The sequence below is a fragment of the Leptodactylus fuscus genome, chromosome 1, assembly GCF_031893055.1.
Source record: "Leptodactylus fuscus isolate aLepFus1 chromosome 1, aLepFus1.hap2, whole genome shotgun sequence".
Classification (NCBI taxonomy): domain Eukaryota; kingdom Metazoa; phylum Chordata; class Amphibia; order Anura; family Leptodactylidae; genus Leptodactylus; species Leptodactylus fuscus.
This window is the reverse complement of record NC_134265.1, coordinates 326,748,608-326,772,799: the sequence shown is the minus strand read 5'-3', so window position 1 is coordinate 326,772,799 and position 24,192 is coordinate 326,748,608. Positions and strand designations below refer to the sequence as shown.

Here is a 24,192-nt window from a genome sequence, read left to right as displayed (position 1 = left end):
CCTTATTGTGTCCGGGTTATTTTCTCATACATGTAGTGTCCCTGCCTGATAACCAGCCATGATGTCCTTATAGTGTCCGGGTTATCTTCTCATACATGTAGTGTCCTCCTGATAACCAGCCATGATGTCCTTATTGTGTCCGAGTTATCTTCTCATACCTGTAGTGTCCTCCTGATAACCAACCATGATGTCCTTATTGTGTCCGGGTTATCTTCTCATACCTGTAGTGTCCTCCTGATAACCAACCATGATGTCCTTATTGTGTCCGGGTTATCTTCTCATACATGTAGTGTCCTTCTGATAACCAACCATGATGTCCTTATTGTGTCTGGGTTATCTTCTCATACATTTAGCGTCCTCCTGATAACCAGCCATGATGTCCTTATTGTGTCCGGGTTATCTTCTCATACATGTAGTGTCCCCCTAATAACCAGCCATGATGTCCTTATTGTGTCCGGGTTATCTTCTCATATATGTAGTGTCCCTGCCTGATAACCTGTACAGAATAAGGGATTGTGGCTGGGTTCTGTCTGTCTTACAGTCATGGTCATATCCTGTTACATCTACGTTCACATCTGTGTTGGAATCTCCATCTGTAGTCTCCTGTCACAGGCTGCATTGAAAATCAGTGGACATAAAAGTGCAGCAGGTCTGACTTTTTAGTCTAAATGAACAGACACCTGATGGATCCCATTATACAGTAGTCAATGAGGTCCATTGGTCACCATTAATTTAGTGGTCCTTGTTTCTGTTATTCTGATCCTCCAAAGGACCAGAGCAACGGACACATATAGTGCAGATGTGAACATAGTGTACAATGATTATTGAAACTCTTTACAATTTATAACAAAAATGTACTTATATTTGCTAAAATGTTTATCTTAATCGTCTACAAATTGAAATATGGCTATACTCATGGGAAAACCCCTTCAATCCTTGTCATCGTCGCTGGAGGCCTTACGCTTGCTCATAATTCTTGCTTCCAATACATCATCTGAAAGCGTAAGGCCAAACACAAGACAGAGTGTTCACCTCACACATCCCAACCTTGACAGCTGCCATTGTAATGAATACTCGATGTTCATCGCTTCACCTCTTGCGGCTTTTGTTTTATTATATATTCTTTATCTTTATTATTTTTCATTTTTGGCTTTCCAGTGTAGGGACATGTGAAGACAACCTGTGTGAATAAGAACATGCAGACTGGTAAACAAGCACACAGCACCACCCATCCCTGCACAGCACAGTATATGTGGGAGGAATTGTCCTTGGAACTACAATTCCCAGCATGCATCAGAAGACAGCATGACATAACAACATTGCTAACTTCAGTAGTAAAAGTGCAAACGTAAGCACACGGCGCATGCGCGTCGATTTAGGTGGGATTTGCGCAAGTGCGTTCGGACGAACGCCTGTGAAACGCGCATGCGCAGGAGACTGAGCATTCAGGGAGTGACGCCGGGCGGAGGGGTGCGCAGGCGCAGTGACGGTAGGCCGTAGTTGCGCACTTGTAATGAGGAGGTGTGTTGTTACTGCCGGGGTATTCTGGTAGCCTGGTGGCCGCCTGTGGAGCTGCGCGTCGTCTGCTCTGTATGGAGAGTGGAGAATGGCTCCTTTCCCGGACGAGGTGGATGTGTTTACCGGGCCGCACTGGCGGATGAAGCAGCTGGTTGGACGCTACTGCGATAAGGTAGATGTGGCCGGCCTCCCTATGTATATATACTCGTCACCGGACGGTGTATACTGTACTACAGGGAGACGTGTATTACTCCTATATTATGTATAGGGTCTAGTCATTTCTTATATACATTCCTCAGTATAGAGCTTTATAACATATCACGTACAGTATATAGATGTGTACTGGTTATAGTGTGATATTCTATATACAGTGTATAGTCTATAGGTACACACCATATATTATATACAGTGTAGTATGCTATATACCATATGCAGTATAGCTAATACATTACCGAATACCAATGATCATATATCATGTATATTTTATGTAGTGTGTGTGTATATATATATATATATATATATATATATATATATATATATATATATATATAATGTACAGTATAAGATGTATTATGGGACTGTGTACTGATTATCATATGGTATACACAGTACAGTGTACTGTATGCCATGTAATATACATTGTTCTATTACTGCATAGAGATATTTGCAGATCATGTGCAGTATAGTATTACTACATATAGATTATCATGTATATTATACAGTGTACTGTGCTATATACCATATGTTTTATAGAATGTACTAGATTGCAACATATACATCAAGTATACAATATAATGTATATTAAGTTACTAAATGCAGATAATATATCATGTATAGTACAAGATATATGTATTGTATTAGTACATACAGACTTTCATGTACAGTATATAGTGGTGTGCTATGTAGCCTCATTTACAGTATGACATGTACTACATACAGGTTATCATGTCATATTTACAACCTATAGTGTAGTGTACAATATATCATATGCAGTAAAAGATGTGTAATATTCCTCTGTACATGCTATATTGTTATATACACTATACAGCATAATGCACCATATAATATACAGTATAATGTGTATATTATGACAATCAGGTTGTCATAATATACAGTATAAGGTGTAGTATGCTATTATATAATATTTTACCACATACAGGTTATTATATATCAGTCATATGGTGTAGTGTGAAATATACCATGTGCAGTGCAGGATGTATTACCACATACAGGTTATCATATAGGTTGTATATCACAGTGTACATGTGCACGCTACACATATAATATACAGTATAAGTAGTATTACTTTACTATGTATAGGAGATATCTATATTGTATGTTATTATATAGTATAAGATATCATATTACCACTTGCAGGTTATCAAATGCAAAATATATAATGTAGTGCAATCTATCCATGTACAGTATACAATGCACTACCACTTGCAGGTTATATATAATGTACAGTATACAGTGTGCGCTATATAATATACAGCATAAGTAGAGCATATCATTTACATGGTTAATCTATGTTGTAATGTATTGTGTGAAGTCTATATATTGTTGTGTATGTTGTATACCACTGTATGTAATATGTACATACCTATATTGTATATACCTATAAGGACTGTCCGATTGCCGGATGTATTTCAGAAATACCATACATTACCATATAACGCTATAAGAAGACTCTGCAATGCTTTATAGTGTATCAGCCCCACAGAGTAGATACTGGTTGTGATGTGACCTAGTCCTCACTACCTCCATAGCTTTCCAAGATGGCAGCTGTATCCTGTATTGTGCAGGTGCTGAGTGTATAGCACCTCTATATAGTCCAGCTATGGGCACTGCATACATGTATGGATCTCTCAGAATAATGGCTTCATTGTCCCTCATTGATCTCAATGAGAGTTGGGAATTGCAAACAAGTGCTACTGTTGTGCGTCTTCCAGCAGGAGACATCCCCCATCCTCCACTCTATCGACTATTCTTGGCCCAAGTGACTTGTTTCTGTCATTGGCCTGGGCCGCGCACGGTTTAGCTCTTGGCCTGTAGATGTTCCCTTGGTGTCGCTGCTTGCCGTGTCATTATTACAGTCGCGTTCCACATCCCTCCATAGTATTGCTGGAACTTTGCAGTGAGGCCAGATCACTTCTGCTGTATACAGATTACTGGGGGAATTTATCAACAGAGTGTACATGGGTGATAAGGTGACGCATTTTTGGGGCATAGCCCTTTCTTGAATGGGGGATGTGCCGCATCCCCCATTCAGCACCACCACTTTTTTGCAAACGTGCATGGATTGGGGTAGTGTGGGAACAGACTGGAGATCGATATCCGTTGCTGCCTGGTGTAGGTTTCCATTCTGGCCCACAGGCATGTACCTAATCTATTAGGAGGCTGGGGGCTTCCTAATAATTCAGGTGCACCTCGTACTTGTCGGACCCTTTATCAAGACTGGCATAATATGAATAAATTCCCTCTCTTGTCAGTGTAGTTTGAGTTATTGGTGGTTACACAGAAGAAGCTGTTGCTGTTTTTAAGCTCTATTCACACAATCTGCTGATTCTTCCAAGTTTCATCCATTTGCAGCAGCGAACCCTTGGAGGAAAACAAAAGGATATTTCCCCGGGCTAAGACTGCGGATCGGCTATTCTAAGGATAAGTCATCAGTATCATGGTTGGTTGTTGTCAAAACCCATCTCCTACATGAATCAGCTGTTCTCAGGTGCTGACACACAGAGAATGGAGCGGGAAGCAGATGGCGCTGTTCTCTATGTAGTGGCCAGATCAGGTATTGCAGATCGGCTCCCATTCATGGTGACTCAGTTCTCCGCTACACAGAGAACAGCGCTGTCTGCTTCCTGCTCCATTCCCTGAGTATCAGCACCTGAGAACAGCTGATCGATGGGGGTGCCGGGCGTCAGACCCCCACAAAACAGATATTAGTGACCTGTGTTTGGGATACACCATCAGGCCCTGTCAGCGCTACCCCATCCTGTGTATACGTGTCATATAGTAATAAGCGCAGAGAGGCTGTAAATAAAGAATTTATAGCGCAGGACAAGGTATAGTGCAGTATACTGGAAGAATGGCGTACTTAACCCTTACATGACATACTGGAAGTGCTTTCCATTAATGCTCTCTCCTGCAACAACAACAGGTGTCCGAACACGTGCTTGTATAACGCTTTTTTTTTTTTTTTTTTCCGTCGGCAACAGATCCTGTTTTACGACACTTTATACCGCTTTTTACTGAAAGGGGAAGATCCAAGAAAACAGTCCTGTGTTTCCGTGTCTGTGTGTACATTGGCCGCCACTTTCGCAGCTCTTTGCTGGATAGATTACGGCATGTTTGTCTTGGGCACCGTGCCATCGCTCTTTACATAGAGTAGTACTCAACTGGCATGGAAGAATACCGCCATGCCGAGAGCGTCATTCTTAAACCGCTCTAGTAAAGTGAACGCTGGGTTCTGATTGGTCACTCTGGAGATGAAGCTCGGTTTACTGTAAGGCTGTTATGATGAATGAAGCCTGAAATGCGTTATCTTGTATGAACCCCATTAGCGGTACAAAAAACAAAGGGAGAATTTTGCTTAAAACCTTAATGGTTATCTGACATGCCCCACCCCCCCTCCATTGATAAAATGATGACATAGTAATGTAATGTGCCGGAGGTTTTGGGTGAAAGGTACGCTGACTCAGTCCACATTTTCCACTGAGGTGTGTATACACTACATTTAGTTTATTGGCTTCTGTGGTTTTAACTTTTAATGTGCAGTAAATGTTTTATGATCTAGTTTCCATACATAGGTAGTATATATGAGTGTATACACACGCTCCCATACAGCAGTCTCTATGGACAAGCCTTGTGCGTCAGTCTTTGGTTATACAGCTCTATTTCTTCAGGACATGGCACTGTTTCAGGAAATAGCAGAACTTTTTCTCTAATCTATATACATCTCCATTAATGATAACACATAAAGGACACTTCAAATAGCTTTATCTCTGGCTTTATACAGGTATAAAAGTGGTTCTGGTGTCGTATGAAAACTGAGACCCGTTTCATGTCACAACAGAAACACTTTTCTCAGTGGTATATAGCCAGAGATATCGTCATTTGACTCCTATTCTTCTGGGGTTGGGTCAGTGACTATACACATGGCTTTCTTGCAAGCGCATATAGGTCTGCAACTATAGTGACTGTACATTGTATGTTCTTTCACGTGTCTATAGCCTTGGTAAGGATATCTGCTTACTTAGTAGCATTGTGTCTTGGTGACTTTATGAAAGAAGACCTTAAGCCGTAGTATTTTTGTGATCCCAAGGCCTTTATGTAGGGTCACTCAGATGTCCCTGCTGCTTTATGGTGCGTCGCCTGTAAACAGTTCCTACGTTTTATTAGTAACCCTACAATCCCCTGGACTTAGTGTGCCATCAGATCATGTACTGTGTGGTCTCCTGCACTCACACATCCCAGAGGTATTTAGCAAAAACATGTATTAAAAGGGATTTTTGGGACTTAGATTCTTAGCATAGGTCATTATGGAAGATCCATGGCAGTCTGACACCCAGGACCCCCATTGATCAACTGGCTGAAGCAACTTCCACTTTATAGGTTATGTTGTGTCACGTTCATAAGTCACATGGCGGATTCCCAGCTCAGGGCTCGTTCACATCTATGCACGGGCCTCCGGCATGCAGGTTTCCGTTTCCTGAACAACGAAAACCTGCAGGAATCTTTCAAACCCATTCATTTGAATGGGTTTGAAAAGTGTCTGGCCATGTGTGTTTTATGCTCTCCGCAGCTAAACCGTTTTTTGTTTTTTTTTTCTTTTTTTAACCGGACACAGTACTCTGTGTCCGGTTTAAAAAAAAACAAAACGTTTTGCCGCGGAGAGCATAAAACGCTAACCAGCGCTCACAGCCGGACTCGGCATGCAGAAGATGGAAACTGAAAGCAGAGACCCAACGCTGGTGTGAACCCAGTGTCAGTCCTATTCAAGTGAATAGGCTGATCTGTGATACCAAGCACAGCCACTATACAAAAGTGTGAAGCTGTGCTTGGTAAGTACTGAAAAATCTGCAGCCTCTTCAAAGAGCAGATTGGCCAGGGTCCCAGTATCCGACCCCTGACTATCTTTAATCGATCTATCCTAAGCTCAGATCAATTATATAACCTGCAAAGCCTCTTTAGGCTAAGGCCCCAGGGGCTAAAGCGCTGCAGGAAAAACCGCGGCCTGAACGCATTACGTTTCTTCCCACAGCCCTTTGAACAGAAAGTTCACAGAGTTTTCTTCCACGGACTTTCTGTTACAATTATATCTATGGCAAAGCTGCCGACGTTTCCGTAGATATAATTGACATGCTGCGGTTTTCAAAACTGCAACGGTTTTGGAAATCGCAGCGTGTCCGCCTCAGATGTCATGATCAATAGTGACCTCTACATTTAAGGTGATTGACAGCCCAGTGAATCTCCTGCAGATCCCCGCGACCAATGCTTTACTATGTCCCCCCATTGACTATTAGGCTGGACCAGAGGCGGACAGCTCTCTTATGTGTATGAGCAGCTTCATGCACATCCCCTATGTATGTAGGTGCCATGCCTAGTAAACACATTTAAGCTCCAGGGATTTTATCCTTCCCTTCATGTGTAGTGTTTGCACATTGTGATGAAGAACTTTACACAGCCGAGCTGTTTGTGGCTTTGATGAAAAGTAAAAAGATAAAGTTAGTTTGCTAACGTCTGGGACGTGACCTATTAATCTTTCCCTTGCATAAGCAGGAGGGTGAGAACCTGTTTTATGGCTGTACTTGTAGATACGTCTGCCGGTTTATGACTAACCTAAAGTAGTCCATTATGCAATTCATTACCTGCTTGGCTAAGCGGTTTTGGGAAATCTACTCAGACCTGTTAATCCCAGGTATAGGAATAAGAATAGCAGCATCCTATAGCGTCTCTACCAGGCTGCTAATCACGGAAGCCTTATAGCCAGTATACCTACAAAGAATACTGTGCAAGCGGCCATTTTCTCGTGGCCTGTGGGAATGCGCAGTCTGCTCTGCCCGAGGCCTTAGAAGTTACAAGCCACCGCCGGAAGAAGAGGCTGAAGATGACGCTGCTGAAGAAGAGGAGGCGGCGCTGGAGAGAGTTCTCTCGCAGCATTGGGGACGCCCCTAGTGCTGTATGAGTGCTGGGGTCCGCCCCCAGTGCTGCGAGAGAGCTAATTTACATACCGACAAAAACCGGAATTGTAGGCGAATGGCGGCGCGGAGAAGACGATGAAACGTAGGAGAAGAATAGCCTTTCTTAAGGCTATTCCGACGTGGAAAATTGTGTCTGGCTGATAGGATCCCTTTAACACTGTTAGCCTAGGTTCTGGGGATAATATCACTCCTTAAGGAGAGCATATGGAGACTTTCAAAGCCATTTTTGCTCCACTGGGGATTATGGGAAATATGAAAATCTGTTTTCCAGGAGGTAATTAGGAAAACAATGCCTCTGCTTGCTGCCCTCTAGGGACAGCCCCCTTAAACATCATGCAGGACTTTTTCAACAAGCCTATTGCTATGATGCGAGGTTTAGCCAAACCAGTAAATCTATTTGAAAAGGAGCAGAATCCCAGCTGTGGACAGCGCTGTTTCGATCTATTGGATCTCATCAGCACAGTGTAGGGAAAACTGGTTTGGCAGAGATGAGAGACTTCTAGATCAGGTTGCGGGGATAGCAAGCAGAGGCATCGTTTTCCTAAATACATCCTGGAAAACAGCTTAGCATATTTCCCACTGTTAGCCTAGATTCACTCTCTACTGTGAAGTGGGTGGTCCTGGGCTGGAGTAGACAGTCTAGGGCCACCCACCTGACAGCAGAGAGTCTAATTAGCATATTGGGTGGGGAAACAAACCGCATTGATTGCTCAGTAACAGTGGGGGCTAGAGAAAAAATTCCTTCCGACTGCAACAGAATTAGTGGAGCAGCATTGTTGAAGGATGCAAAGAGTAAGAGCTGGGAAAGTAGTGGAAGGTCCTTTTTAAAGGGGCTCTCCAGATTTATTCCATTTCAGATCAGTGGAGTGAGTTGGCTGCAAACTCATCATGCCAAACACTGTTATTTTTGGCCATAAATATCTACTGTGGGCAACCTGTTTTCAGTAGACTAAAGCCCGCTGTCAGTCAGGCACCTAATGTCAGCTGGTGATATGTTAGTTGAGAATCTATAATAAATTCCATATTTATCTGTAGTCCCTCTCCATCCCAACTGTGTGATATCTCTGGAAGTAATTCACATAGAACGGCAATCTTTGTGTTGTATGAAAGCTGACAATCTATGATAGAAAATAGCTGAAATATTTCTTTAAAGTGAACTGGCCCCCATCACCCCTCCCTCCCCTCATCCTGGCCTCAACTTTCCTGTAGTATACGCGACTCCACCTACCCATACTGCAATTATAAACAGTGTACAGGGAAAGAAAGTGGATTTCAGCGCAGGGAGGAGCTAAAATATGTTAGTAAAGTATATTACTATATTTCTTATGCTAGGTTCATGTTTGCGGGTCTCATGAATGGACCCTAATCCACTTAAAAAACCCCGCGTTAAACATAGACTATAATGGGGTCTGCCGGGTTTCCACCTGAAAATTGTGGAGAGAAAAGTCCTACTTGCAGGACTTTTCTCTCTGCATTTTTAAAGCAGAATGGGGAACGGATTTCCCGAGCGGAGATCAGGCGCAGGTGTGAACCTAGCCTTAATATTACAAATGGGGCCAGAATATTATACATTGTATGAACGTTTAGGAATCTATCGGACTTACAGTAACTCACTAACACAATCAGTTATGTGGAAGTTCAGTGCTTTATTTCCTCCCAGTCCTACATTTTCAGCAGGTACATCAAAATGTACAGACTGAGAAGTGGATTGCTGCTGCAGTAAGCTACCTCCTGGCCCCAAGCAAGGCAGCCTCCTCTTATTATTCTCAAAGGAGGTAAACAGCTGCCAGAGGTGCGTGGTGGCCCTACTCCTCTCTCTATAATGACAATGTGTACACCCAAACACTATACAGGGCACAGAGCCATCTGCTTCTGTTGTGTATAGCATGGATGACGGAATAGATCCCATACAGCTATCAAATATCCGAAGCATAGTCCATAGAAATACATTCTCCAATGACCCCTTTAAGGTGAATGATTATTAGGTTGTCATTAGTTTCTAGTGTTGGGAAGCTGATGCAATGATCCATGGGACTTTCATCACACTGCTTGTTCAGTATGACTTGGCTCTTCTAATAGGAACGTGAGGGCATTTATCTGGGCCATGGGTTATAGGAAGGATTCCCTCCAAATACATTTTTGGAAAAATGACAGTTTTGTCATTTGGCATCAAACTTGCGTAATAATTGATTTATTCTTATATTGTGTGTTTTTGCTTAGACACTAATGTTTCGGTTTTGCTTCTCACTCAGCTTTCCAAGACCAATTTTTCCAATAACAATGACTTCCGGGCTCTGCTTCAGTCTCTGTACGAGACCTTCAAGGAGTTCAAAATGCACGAGCAGATCGAGAACGAGTGCATCATCGGCCTGTTACAGCAACGCAGCCAGACCGTGTACAATGTACACTCCGACAACAAGCTCTCCGAGATGCTCGTCCTCTTCGAAAAAGGCCTGAAGAACGTAAAGGTATGAGTCCCACTGTGTGCCTGGACCGTACCACACAGAAATATATATATTTTTTTATATATATAATTAAAGGGGTATTCCCACGCCGCATACTCACCAGTATTTGTTGCGTCATTGGTGGGCGGGGTTACATATGCAAAGCCAGCAGCGAGATGCCGCTGGCCCTGTGTGCACGCTCATAGATGGTGAGACCAGTCTAGCCTTCACAATGCCAATACAGACCCGGCATCCGCTGTAACAGAGAGGCGGATGCCGGGGAGGGTTAGACGCCGGCACAGTTGCCTGCAACATCACTATGCTCCCTCCCTGCATGAAACCAATGCTGCTATTCCGCTCCTCCGCTGCTGGCTTCATGCAGGGCAGGAGCATAGCGATGTTGCAGGCATCTGCGCTTAACCCCCTCCGTGGCGGCTGCGTCCATTCATTCCTATGGGTGCGTGCTATTTGAAACTGGAGTTTCGACTAATACTCGCTCATCTCTAATATGGATCTTTCCAATCTATGTAATGCAGTCACACCACTGTACTAATTTCCTGTCCATGTTTTTCTATGGTCGTTTTTTTATTCTTCTTTTTCATAGACCCATTGGTCCAGATTTACTATTGAGGTTATGACTCGAGACACTGTTTTAAACCTGGCACAATGTAGGGAATTTTTGGTGCATCTACCTTGGGCTAAAGTGTTTTGCCATACTATATGTTTGGTTTCTCAGAAGGAGGAGGCGTGGCTTAAATGTGCCACAATTGGCCAAAAAATGCCCCAAAATAGTGTTGAAAAAATTCTGGTGCAAAGTAAGCCAACTGATGGGTGTGGTATAAACATAAACTAGACAGTCTATAGATATGCCAGATTTATCATCCAGCATCAGTCACTGTGATAAATCTGGCGTATTTTCAGACTGCAGATCTCAGCTTGTACTGTGTGTTAGTAAATCTAGGCCATTGTCTTTTAGTAGGAGGGTTGGAGCCGTGTTTCCGATCCATCAAAAAATAGAGCACGTTCTACTTTTTCACAGATCGTGGGCTTTGCTCACCCGTGAATATCATTAGTGTAAATCGAAGCTTATATAGAGTGCTGCCAGAAAATGGGAGCAGTAATCTGACCATAGTTATGAGAAACTGCTCCATTTTTTTTTTCTTTTTCTGTGAATGTATTTAAGAACATATTTTCATTTACATCTGACCACTGTGCGCGCACAGAATAGAAAAATAAACTGCTGTGTGCGAACTATGCATTAGACCTTGTGCACTTGTGTGCTTTGGCTCGAAAAATGGTACCACACGCTATTATGACTGTGGTGCTATCGAGATTTTATTTCAGAGATGGAGTTTTCCTACTGAGATCACTGGTTGCAGAAGATCGCTCCGCCTCATATACGGCGGCTCGTGGAACACGCTGCACTTTAAATTATGAAAGACCCATATAAGATGACGGACATGGACTCCTAGCAACACCCGCTTAGCTCTAGCTCAAACACTATGGAGAGAATACACTCGTGTGCATAAGGCCTTGTTCACATGACTGGTTTGACATGCGATGTGTATTTTCTGATCTTTGGGTTTCTGCTACAGAGCGACATGAGAATTGGACCCAGTGTCATTTGCGTTTTCTGCCAGAAATAAGTGACAGGCTACTTGTTTCCTGAGTAGTGTGGGGTTATGAAAGCCCCATTTTACATACTTGTTGTGCAGCCTTCATTGGAGAATATGCACTAAAATCCGTGTGAAAATTCTGTTACGTTTTTGAATTGCTGAAATGTTGCTGCATTTTTAGCTGAGTATTATAGCTACGGTTGCCAGACTACCCAGAATGCAGATCACCGTACCCTCAGACATCACTTGCAGCTTCCTGAATGATGGAGCAGGAAGCTGAAGTCTTCCTGCTTCACCATTTTCTTCACTTTCCTTTGCAGATAGAGCTAACATCCATATGTGCGGCTTTTGGTCTTAAAGAGGCTGCGTGGTGGCAAATTCGTAATTACATCGTCAACCAATCTGGTGTCCTGCTCGGGTTGTGGTGCAGATTTCGTGTAGCGTATCCACAGCAAATTCAAGTATAACACATCTACTGGAAAAAGTCCTAAAACATTGAGTAAATCGGTTGTTTCTAGATCTGCAGCATGTGTATTATGCGATCTGCTTTCACCATGGATGTCTCCTCTTCAGTGTATAGCAATGAAATCAGAGGTGAACCCATGACAAAATCTGCATGTAACACCCCTAAATTTTTCAATGACTTCTACAGTAAAAAAAAAATAAAATTCCAGCACGTGTGGTTTACTAGTGACAGGTAAGGGAGCCTTTATGAGACTGTAGGTTATGGTAATCTGAAGGAGAACTGTTCATTTAAGATAATATGTCCTCACATCTGATAGATCTGATCCTTCCTGTCCGTCCAGGCGTGCACTTCGGCCAAATTTAACATTGCGAAGGGCCACAGTCTATGGGTTGTTTTTGACACTGAGGATCTATTCTCAAACTGGTGGGGGTCTGTAATCCAGACCTTGTACCCATAAGCGGTTCCAGGCCATCTACAGAGGTGGGAACAGAAGGCTCTGTCCACTGTATAGTGTCCATTCCAGGGCACTGCAGATCTACTTAAATTCAAGTGGAGTAGGAGTTGACTGCAGTGTTATGACACGGCCATTGTACAGTGGGCCAAGCCGCCTTCCTCTGACTTACCCCCTTGGTTCAGGTTGGTGTTTCTGAACCATGCCAATCTGACGCCCTATCCTGCAGCCTAGGTTATCAGTGTCAATTCCACCCCCCAGATCGGAAAACCCCTTTAACATTAAGCAGCCTTAGGAAATGACTGGCTCTCGTTGATTTCATTGGGAGGCAGGATTTTGATGCGAGTTCCGTGTGAACGAGCCCTTATGCTTGCAAAGCAATTGTCAACCAGTAGATATGTCAGCCAGCGTTTCCCATTGTTCTTAGTACATTTGGTTCACACATAGGGAAGGTGGCGAGTTGTGGGTCTCTCTTGCGGAAAGGGTAAAATCCAGCCTGCGCCCTGTTATTTATTTATTTTTCTAGAAGTAAAGAAAACCGGGGATGGGAAGTTTCTCGTCTTCTATTTATCAGCCGATACTTCTGTTCCTGTACAGAGGTTGTGACACAGCAATCCGGGAAGAAGTCGTCATTTCTGCTTAGGGCCATTGTCACTTGTAAAAGTGAACGACTTCTGCTACATTGACAAGATTTGTAACCTTGTGTTGTAAATCTCTGGTGTGACAGCGTATATGCCGCATATAAAGCGCTGTGACCTATTCATTGTTCTTTACCCTCAGGATGAATACGAGCAGCTGAACTATGCCCAACAACTCAAGGAGAGGTTGGAGGCTTTCACCAGCGACTTCATTCCTCATATGAAGGAAGAGGAGGAGGTGAGTGATCCAAATCGCCCTGTAACACTCCTTTTTAATATTGATGGCCATAATGATTTTTTTTTTTTCAATTCAAAGTTTTATTGCAAGTTTTTAAACACAACAAGGCCTGAAATAGACCAATAAGCACAAAGAGGCCTTAATGATCTTATCCCTCTGACTGTAGAGCCTTAGTTCTTGTATTCTAAAGAATGCAAAGTACGTCCATGAGGTGTATACGTGTGGGATAACTGAGCATTCTCTTAGGTCTTTCAGCCCATGCTGATGGAATATTTTACCTATGATGAGCTCAAGGACATTAAAAAGATGGTGATCGCCCAGCACTGCTCCCAGAAAGACCCCACAGAGCTGCTCAGAGGGCTGAGTCTCTGGAATGAGGCTGAAGAGCTTCAGAAGGTGCTCAAGTACTCCGTGGATGAAAAGTCGGAGGAGGGTAAGGACCACTGCCAGCGAGTTTATCATATATACTGCTGTAAATAGAGGGTCATACATTAATAGGGGTTTTCATACCGATTTCCTGTCCGTTGGATAGACCATCATTATCTGATTGGATTGGCTCAGACATCCGAATCCCACACCAATCAGATGTTGTGGCTGCCTTTGGCTGGATGGACGGGAACCATTGCAAGTTTGCAAAAACATTTGCATGTAAAACCATAAATACCTATGAATTTAGATTTTGTAGAATAACTGTTATCTGTATTGTCACACCGTTTGCATGGGGGTTAGGGCCAACGACCTTCTCCATGTGTCTCGCTTCTGAGATTTTCTTCCCCGCGCCTTGTTGTCAGCACCTTTTTAAAGCGGAGACAAACAGCGTATTATTTCCGCCTTCCTGTCATGCCTGTTACCCAGCAGATTAGCAGAGTTCTGAATTTAGCAATATCTTAACATAGTTGCTTAACCCTTTATGAAACGTTGCGCAATTGTGGTTCAGATTTTCAGTGAATCACAGTTACAGCTGGTACCTTCAGTAGCAAGTTGCATGTATTGCTCCAGACTGAGACTTGACCATCGTGTCATGTTATGAAATGCCTGTGTGTAGTCTCAGCCTTAACCTTGTAGGATTTAGACCCAGGCACTCACACTTACTGTATGTGTCTTGTCCTGACACACCCATTTTACAGGGTGCAGTTACATGGGAGATGTAGGGCCTATATAACATAGGAGGTTTTCTTGTTATTGCAGAGCCAGCTGCTCAGCCGAGCGCAACTTCTATTTGTCATCTTCCTCCGGAGGTAATGCTGAAAATTTTTAGTTACCTTAATCCGCAGGAGCTGTGTCGTTGTAGTCAAGTAAACAGTAAATGGGCACAGCTGGCGAAGGCTGGATCTCTCTGGAAACATCTGTATCCTGTGCTGTGGGCAAGAGGTGAGTCACGGCAGTGTTAAAGGGACACCACGTCTGGGTGCAATAACGTTACACAATGGGAAAAGATCCCCAATACTTGGGAGCACTTGCTGAACATGGAGGCTGAGGTGTGTGTGCGGAGCATTAGGATATGTTCACCCGGCGTAATTTAGAGAGGATTTCAGGAGGTCTTCCACCTTAAAATCCTCTCCAAAAACCAGCCCTTTTCTGCCGCCTATTATTTTCAATGGGCATCAGTGATGGATACTTCTTTTCTTAGAGCGCTGAATCACCATGGAAGGCCATGCTTGGTTAGCCACGTACGATATGAGGCTAATCACATAGGCAAGCGATTGGTATCAACTTTGTGCCATGGGTTACACAGGCCCAATTTTTTAGGGCCGGAGACCACCTCAAATTCCTCTGCAAGTTACACCATGTGAACATACCTCACAGAACTACAAGGTGAGCGGTCAACTCTTCAGACATCGCTGTTCTAGTGAATAATTGCATTCACCATATAACGGTTTTAGACCAACTTTTCTCATAACATTGCTGTTCCTCTGTTGTCCCTACTAACAAATTTAATTTTTTTAAAAAAATGGGTGTTACCAGTTGGAGGGTTTCCCTACACAGTCTGAGGCTGTTCAGTGCTGACTCAGTAGGAACACACCCCTTTGACAGGAATAATGGTAACACCCAGTTGTCAGTTTTTACAAACATTTGTAGAAGAAATCACAGAGGAGCAGCACAACACACAGTTATAAGAGAAGATGTCCCAGAATTGTTTATTCCTGGGGGATACAAGTCTGGAGTCCCCACGGATTTTCTTTAAACCTCTATCTAATATTTTAGTATTATTTAGTTAGTTATTAGTTATTTAGTATTTCTATTATATCTAATAGAAATTGTCATTTCTTTGTGGTGAGATTTTTCTTTGAAGTGAGATTATTTCACCTCTACTGTCCTGCAGGTAGGTAGAAAATTGGGCAAAACCAGCAGTTCTTTCAGTCTGTCTTTTCCTTCCATTCACTAAATCTTAACAGTGAGCCTAACCATACACATTAGCTATATGTCAGAGCTGGTGACATCAGCTGACCATACACAATAGCTATATGTCAGAGCTGGCGGCTGCACTATTGGAACATACTGACTTTCTACATACCGTACCCAGTTCTTTGTTTCTCCCATACATGAGTAGTGGTGTCCAGCAGCTGCTTATCTCCCTCTGTCTGGCAGATATTTCATGTGTATGGCCACCTGTTGTAACATGTTGTTAGTATGTAATTTGTTCCATCTGACTACCTTTAGTTTGTGGCATCGGAGCACTGAGCAGGGTAAATAGATCCTTAGGATGTCCCCATGTAACAGATATCAGTGTTATTCCATCTCACAGCTTGTCTAGTTTTTTTTCCAGATGTATGACACTTTTTGGACCGTGTGTATTGCTTAGTCATGCCGTGTCATGTTTACCTTGTCTGCCGGGTGAAGCAGCATGCCAGCTTATCAGCTTATTTCCTTTTTACATAGTGATAAGTGTCTTTTTATAGGGAACTGGTATAACGGGGCAGCTATTCACCTTGACACGGAGCCAGACGAGGACTGGGTAGCCAGTAGGAAGGATGAGAGTCGCGCTTACCAGGAGTGGGATGAGGATGCCGACATTGATGAGTCTGGTAAGGAGCTAGCCTGTTCGCCACCATTTAATACATGGCTGTGCAAGTCACAGAGGCAGCCACTGACTTTCCTTAGCTGCTTCCTATTCTGGGTAATAGAGGCAGGGATGGGGTGGAGGTAATGTCCATCTGCCATAATGATAGTCTTGTTCTCTAACACCATTTACCTCACAGCTAGTATTAACCCTTACTGAACGCATGCCAACTGTTGACCACACTTGTTTCTTTTGTTACAGAGGAACCTGACGATGACGACGATGGTTATTCTTCCTCCATAAGCGTGGCACAGCAGGAGAAAGAGATACTGCATGGTTTAATCCAAAATATTCTCCCCCTTGTTGGTCATTCAGTGAAAACCCTTGTCCTTGCATACAGCTCAGCAGCTAGCAGCAAAATGGTATGCCCATAGACACAGAGATTTAGCCCTTATTCACACATCCGTGATTGAAGGCCAAAATCAGGAGAGGGCGGAAATGGGATAGGTTTAACTCTTTCCATTCCACCTTATGTCTATGTAGTCTCCGCTCCTGGTTTTGGCTTACAAACACTGACCTGTGAATAAGGCCTAACTATATGATCAGTAGCTTTATTGTATAGCCGTCCATAACTTACGTGGCTTTGCTTTAATAGATTCGTCAGATGCTTGAGTTTTGTCCCAATTTGGAACATCTGGATCTTACACAGACGGATATTTCAGACTCTGCATTCGACGGGTATGTCTGTGAGATATGGGAATAGTGGGGATTGTTGGTACCTTCTCGCCTCATTTTAGTAATCTGGTGTCCTCTCTTCCAGGTGGTACTTTGGCAGTTGTCAGAACCTCCGTCACATTGACTTGTCTGGATGTGATAAGATCACTGACCTGACGTTGGAAAGGCTGAGTCTTGTGATGGGCGTGCTACCTTCTTACAGGAAAACTTTATTTAAATGTTCCCGAAACAACAAAAATGTAAAATCGGTCTGGGGGAGAAAAGACATGAACAACAGGATACGGACTAGAGCCATGCAGTGCATAGGTGGCCAGTGTGAGTTCTTTTCAGAAGAATTATGGACACGATCTGGCCCTTGTGATGGGTATCCATCTTCACCTTTCTGGATTTTGGATTCTCAGAGGCTGGCTGACATTGAGGATGCGGCCAACTGGAAGTATAGAAATACTGACGGACTTTGCGTATTGGAGATGGCCTCCAATATAAGTTGTTTTGCTAATGGGTGTTGCAACATGAAGCCAAGGCCTGGCATGAGGACTAATGGCAGCTGGCAGCAGCTATATCAGGCAGATGCTTATGCCTATTGTGGCCATTCCTTCTGTTCTGCTGGAGCAAAACTAAGGACTATACAAGCACTCCCAGAGCCCTCTGCAATGTGCAAAGGTGGCAAAAGGACTCCTCACTCAGAGGTTAGAGACTCGCTCTCTGGGAGTGCAAAATCTGAGCCTAGTGCTGCACGTGTGTTAAGGTTACTCAGCCTCTCTGGTTGTCACCAGATCACAGATCGCGGGCTCAGGTTAGTAGCTCATTTCTTTAGTCCTTCCACTAGCATCTTCTATCTTATTGCAGAACTTTATCATTGTGAACATATTTTGCTGCTTGGGAGTGAGTTACTTTAAGGGATAGTTCACACAGGGCGTGGTATGGCGTATTTGGGTCCTGATTGTGACGCGGGAAGCCGTGTCAGAATAGGGCCAAAATACGACTGTTGCGGCTTCCCACTCTGGAGTTGGCCCAAATGAATGGGGTCTTTTTTCCGTGAGCGGGAACATGGAACATGGAAAAAAATAACCTAGCGGTCTACATAGACCTTTATTGTGAGAGGGCGGATTCTGACGTGGATTCAGCACCAAAATCTCCCCCCCCCTGCCCCGTGTGAACAAACCCTAAAGGAGTTTTTCAGGCTTTTCATATCAACCACCTGTTTTTAGGATAGGTCATCAATATCCGATTAGTAGGGTTCTGGCATACCACCAATCATCAGATGGCAGAGCCGAAGGCACACGGCTCCAACCACTACACAGTAGCCAGAGCTGTTTGTTTTCCGTTTTTGTCCACCGTGTAGTTCTAGTGTTGGCAGCTGCTCAGAAAGGCTGATCGGTGGGGACGTTGAGCGTCGAACCCCATCAAACTGATATTGATGACTTGTCCTAAGGATTGAGCATCAATATCAAATGCCTGGGGAAACCCTATAATGTGGACCCTTTATACCAAAGCAAGCAAACATTGTGTGGATGAGCTCACCTAGTCCTTCCTGGAGTGAGCAAACTCCTCCAAGTGCACACACAGAGTTGTCTCATAGTAAAGTGAGAAGGGTCATTCCTGTGCTCCACATTCAACTTGACCGGACTGGTGATGGTCGGTGCTTCCATTCAATTCATTGGGAGTGCTGGAGATCGCCCAGTGCCAGTCCCATTCATGTTCAGCATTGATCCAAAAATCTAACTTGCATATTGACGAAAATAGTGATATTTCTGCAGCAAAGGCAGCGATTCACAGGGGGGAAACACAATTCGATTCAGGTGACCCTAACCTATCTATTATCAGGGCTGGGTTCTGGTGACAGAATCCCTTTGATGGTTTTGTGCAGCTCACTTAAATCTATTGGATTTTATTCCTGAATCCCTTTTTAATCTGACCCAATAATGGAACAGGGCAGAAAACCAAACTTTTGGAGATGGACAAGTTTTAAAGAGAACTGATTTCAATACTGATCTGGAGGCCAGATCAGGGGAGACCCGAAATACTTGACTGGCTTGGCTAGACTGCAGACTGTCTAGTATAGTAAGAGGACAAAGGAACCAGAGTGTAGGGGAAAAGTATATGATAGGACTTTTATGTTAGGTGTATACTTTTAACTCTTCCTTGCCTTATGATATAAAATGTTATGGTCATCGCCATAAATCACTGTAGTATTACACTGTAAATGCTCATATTGGATTGCTGTCCACACTCCATTCCTGGCCACCTCTAGGGTGTGCGCTAGCTGACTCTGAATGATGCTGGGAAGCTGTATGTAGTGTCCTAGCGTTGTTATGTTGAGTGTAGCGCCGCCTAGAGGAGGTAGCAGAGGGCGGCCAGGACTGGAGTGTGGACAGGTGAGTAAGAAGCTGCTGATGTCACCCAAAATGTCTCGTCGTGTCATAGGTTTGCCATCTCTGCCCTAGTGTGAACTTTGTTAGATATTTGTATCTTAAAAAATACAATGGAAAAATATATAATCTGTCCAGCAAAAGCTCCCATATATTTCCATTGACAGACATATAAAAAGTATGGATTCCGTCATGGAGAGATGAAAGAAAAAAAATATATGACTGTGACCTGAAGTGTAGCTTTTATGTGGTCAAGAAGTTATCCAGAACTCGCATCATATCATTGGTTTCGGATGACAGGACTCGTTGCCGATGGGGCAGCGGCTCTTGCCAATCTTCTGGAAACCTGTTACTTGTAAAACTAAGCAGACCTTGGCTCCAGGTTCCTTGTCTTAGGCCCGTCTGTCTGGGCAAACTGGGATGCCCTACATTCTGGGTCAGATCATGATGATGAGGATAAACAGACATTAACAACCTTAGTCAGATGATCGCAATGCTCTAAATCACGACAACTTTCCAGGTCACAGTGACAACTAAATCTGCTTAGTCCCATTCGGGTTGACATCTTCTTGCATTTGCTTACTTACAGCTCAGCCTGTAGCGGTGGCCTCTGTTCTCCTGAAAGAAAATCTAAGGCTACTCTTAAAGGAGTTCTCCATGGAAGAACTTTTTTTTTTTTTTTTCCTTTCCTGGATTTTTAGATTCTGTACATAGGGCTTCCAGGCTGGTTCTGATCCCAAGTCATCTGATCAGAGCCAACACCTCTTCCTCCTAATTTCTCTTCCGTTTTCATTGGTAGTTACCATATATACTTGAGTATAAGCCGAGACCCCTAATTTTACCACAAAAAACTGGGAAAACTTACTCGAGTATAAGCTGAGAGGGGGAGGGGGAGAATCCACCATTGCAGATAAAGACTGGTCATGTGCATCACAGCTTAGTAACTCCATGGGGATCATAGTAATAGCAGATAGCCCCATCATGTCCCTCACATTAACCCCCTGTGTGCCTCACATAAGAGTTACTGATATGTGGGACATATGGAGGTAATAATTAGGTATCTTCATAATTAAGGTCCTTTATTAGTACCCTCATGTGTCTCACGTATTATTAACCCTTATATGGGGCACACAGGGGTTAATGTGAGGAACATGATGGGGTTAACTGTTATTAATGTGAGGCACATGGAGTTACTGAAACTAAACTAATAACCCCAAATGCCTGACAGTAATAGGAATAGTAACCCCAGCAGGTACTTGTGTGTTACTGTCACTTTCCTGTAGCTTCCTCTCCTCAATACGACAGCCATCTTCTATAAGACACAATGAATCCTGCACACAATGGCCACTGACTTATCTGCAGATGTTACATTTTAGTGGCTACAGGACCTTTGATGACTTCAGTCACGTGACCTACATGACAAGCCAATCACAGAGCAGTAGCACTAAAGGACCTCCCCTTGATTTAATTTATGCAGGTCCTTCCAGTTTTCTGTGCTCCATGGACCCTGACTCGAATATAAGTCAAGGGGGGCTTTTTCAGCATAAAAACTGTGCTGATAAAGTCGACTTATATTCGAGTATATACTGTACTTTGTTATGGGGCCAGTCCCCATTACACAGATAACAAGCGCTAACAACCTGAGAGGTGGGAGAAGGCAGAGTAATCGGGGTCCGGCTGCTGGCTCTGATCACGTGACCTGGGGTTGGAACTCGGAAGTCCTAGGTACAGCATCTAAAACCCCCTAGAGAAGTCAGTCATTCGCCCTAAGTTGAAAGAAATGACAGCTTTACAAGCATTCAGGAGACCCTAAAGAGGGGTTATGGATCTAGTAGTCAGTGAACTAATCTGACCCACAGAATGGTACCAAGTAGCCTGCAATGTATGAGAAGTTTTACAGGCAGCTGGCAATGTTTAATACGAAGAAAACTTCATATAGTATTCCCACACCAGCTTATTCACCCTGATAGTCTGCCCCCAAATCTATAGCTTATCCCACTATGGTGTCCGCTAAGCACCGCCAGACATTCTGGTATATGCTACACAAGACCTCTGTTTACCCAACGCTTGTGTTAATAAAAGAATCCAGGATTCCTTGTATTAGCGATGATATCATCCTGATAATTGTGTGCTTTGCTCTCATTACAGGGCGTTAACCTTAGGCGGAGGACTACCTTATCTGGAACACCTAAATCTCTCTGGATGTCTCAATGTGACCGGGTCTGGCTTACAGGACCTGGTGTCGGCATGTCCCTCTCTTAATGATGAGCACTTCTACTACTGTGACAACATTAATGGTAATGTGTACTGTGTGTTATGGGTGACCAGGAGGCTGCAGCGAGTGTGCCTGGCCTTTATATCCTGTGTGCAAACATTAGCCCATTGAATGAATTATCTGCACGTTTAATGGAGTCTATGCTGTTACGGCCCCGATCTGACGAAAGGGAATGCCATGTAAGGCTTAAAAAGGCTCATAAAGCACCATCGGCAGCATTCGGGGAAAAAATAGTTAAAACTGCTCACATCTAAGGAATGTATGGACGTGTCAAGACTGTCATCAGGTACAGGTAAGTGCAGTGTCCTAAAGAGGGTTTAGGATGTTTCCAGCAGTTGTCATGGTGCCTTACATCTGATAATTCCACTAAACGTGCAGATAAGATCAATATATCCCTGCTGCAGATTCCTTACCTAAAACACCAACATTAAACTCATGTTCCGAATCATTTATTCCATTTATTATATTTGTGGCATAGATCTGTGCAAAGATCATTCCCGTTTGAAGGAGTTTCTGTGAATTTTAAATTGATGACCTGTCCTTATGATAGGTTATTACCGTATATACTCGAGTATAAGCCGACTTTTTCAGCACATGCTGAATAAGCTCTCCTCTGCTTATACACGAGACAGGGTGCACGGAGCACAGAAAACTGGAAGGGGGAGGTCCTTTAGTGCTACTGCTCTGTGATTGGCTTGTCATGAGGTCACGTAACTGAAATGTCATCAAAGGTCCTGTAGCCACTGGTATGTAACATCTGCAGATAAGGTTGAGTCTAAATCCTAGTAGTTCCGCCCACACTAGAGTCCGATCACATGGTCATGACGTCATCGGAGGTCCTTTAGCACACTAGGATTTAGCATCTACCCTGCAGATGAGTGGCCGGGATTTATTGTGTCTTATGGAAGATGTCTGTTGTATGGAGGAGAGGAAGCTACAGTAACGTGACACACAGGGACCTTCCTTTAGTTACTCTGACTAGTAATGTCAGGCATTTGGGGTTATTCATTTAGTTTCAGTAACTCCATGTGCCTCACATTAATAGCAGTTACCCCATCATGTCCCTCACATTAACCCCTGTGTGCCCCACATAAGGGTTACTAATATGTGAGACACATGAGGGTACTAATGAAGGACCTTAATTATGAAGATGCCTAATTATTACCTCCATATGTCCCACATATCAATAACTCTTATGTGAGGCACACGGGGTTAATGTGAGGGACATGATGGGGTTAACTGCTATTACTATGATCCCCATGGAGTTACTAAACTGTAATGCACAGGACCAGACTTTTTATCTGCAATGGTGGATTTCCCCCCCTAGGCTTATACTTGAGTCAATAAGTTTTCCCAGTTTTTGTGGTAAAATTAGGGGTCTCTGCTTCTATTCGGGTCAGCTTATACTCGAGTATATACGGTAATTGAATATCTGTGGGGCGTCCTGCTGCTGGGATCCCTTGGATGAGTTGTCGAATGTTGAATCGGCTGTGGAATTGGCAGCAAGAGTGACCGGGACGCTTTTTTTTTCATTATCTTGTGTAAGTGTTTGCCTCCATTGAATATATTAGGAAGCAGATTCAGGACTGAAGCTGGAGCAGGATGTAACATTTCTGTATGTGTATGGAGCAGTAATATTAATGTGTTTTTCTGATTCTCGCCTTGTGTGACCCTGTCGATGTCTCTGTTGTTCACGCCGTTGTGTTCTCGTGCAGGTCCTCATGCTGACACAGCCAGCGGATGCCAGAATCTGCAGTGCGGTTTTCGGGCCTGCTGCCGATCTGGTGAATGATCAGTTCTTTTCTGACTTCCCCCACTCATCTGAGCAGCCATTCTTTCATGCACTTTACCTTTCTATCACACGCTGTGTGTACAAAGCTGTTTTTGGGATCCTTATGGAGTTTTTCCTTGAGAAATTGAGCAGCATACATCCTAGTTCTCGAGTAAGCTGTCCAGTGTAGTCACAGTTTTCGCTTAATAAAAGTTCATTGTCTGAAATCCTTCATTTTTGGTTTTTCTTTGCACTGAAATACAATAACATATCCCTGACCTTTTTACCACATTCTACTACGATACACTGTAAAGGTAAATCATCCCAGATTTGTTTTTTTCTACGGTGGTGTATACTGTTACTGAGCAAACACCACACGCTTTACAGGGGGTTATTCTGAGGCCTGCAATTCGGTCACCTGGGGTGTGCGGGATATCTCAGTGCCACCCTGCGTGTTCTGG

The 24,192-nt window shown here is 43.5% G+C and overlaps 1 protein-coding gene across 1 annotated transcript; it reads left to right on the top strand.

Moving 5' to 3' along the window:
- The first annotated feature begins 1,454 nt into the window (after positions 1–1,454).
- On the top strand, positions 1,455–23,958 carry FBXL5 (F-box and leucine rich repeat protein 5). The gene is made up of 11 exons (XM_075260586.1): positions 1,455–1,690; positions 9,977–10,192; positions 13,482–13,577; positions 13,824–14,010; positions 14,766–14,948; positions 16,478–16,603; positions 16,840–17,000; positions 17,234–17,316; positions 17,399–18,109; positions 21,834–21,982; positions 23,676–23,958. Exons 1-11 carry the CDS (start codon positions 1,607–1,609, stop codon positions 23,750–23,752), a joined length of 2,073 nt encoding a protein of 690 aa, XP_075116687.1. The 5' UTR covers positions 1,455–1,606; the 3' UTR covers positions 23,753–23,958.
- The last annotated feature ends 234 nt before the right edge of the window (positions 23,959–24,192 follow it).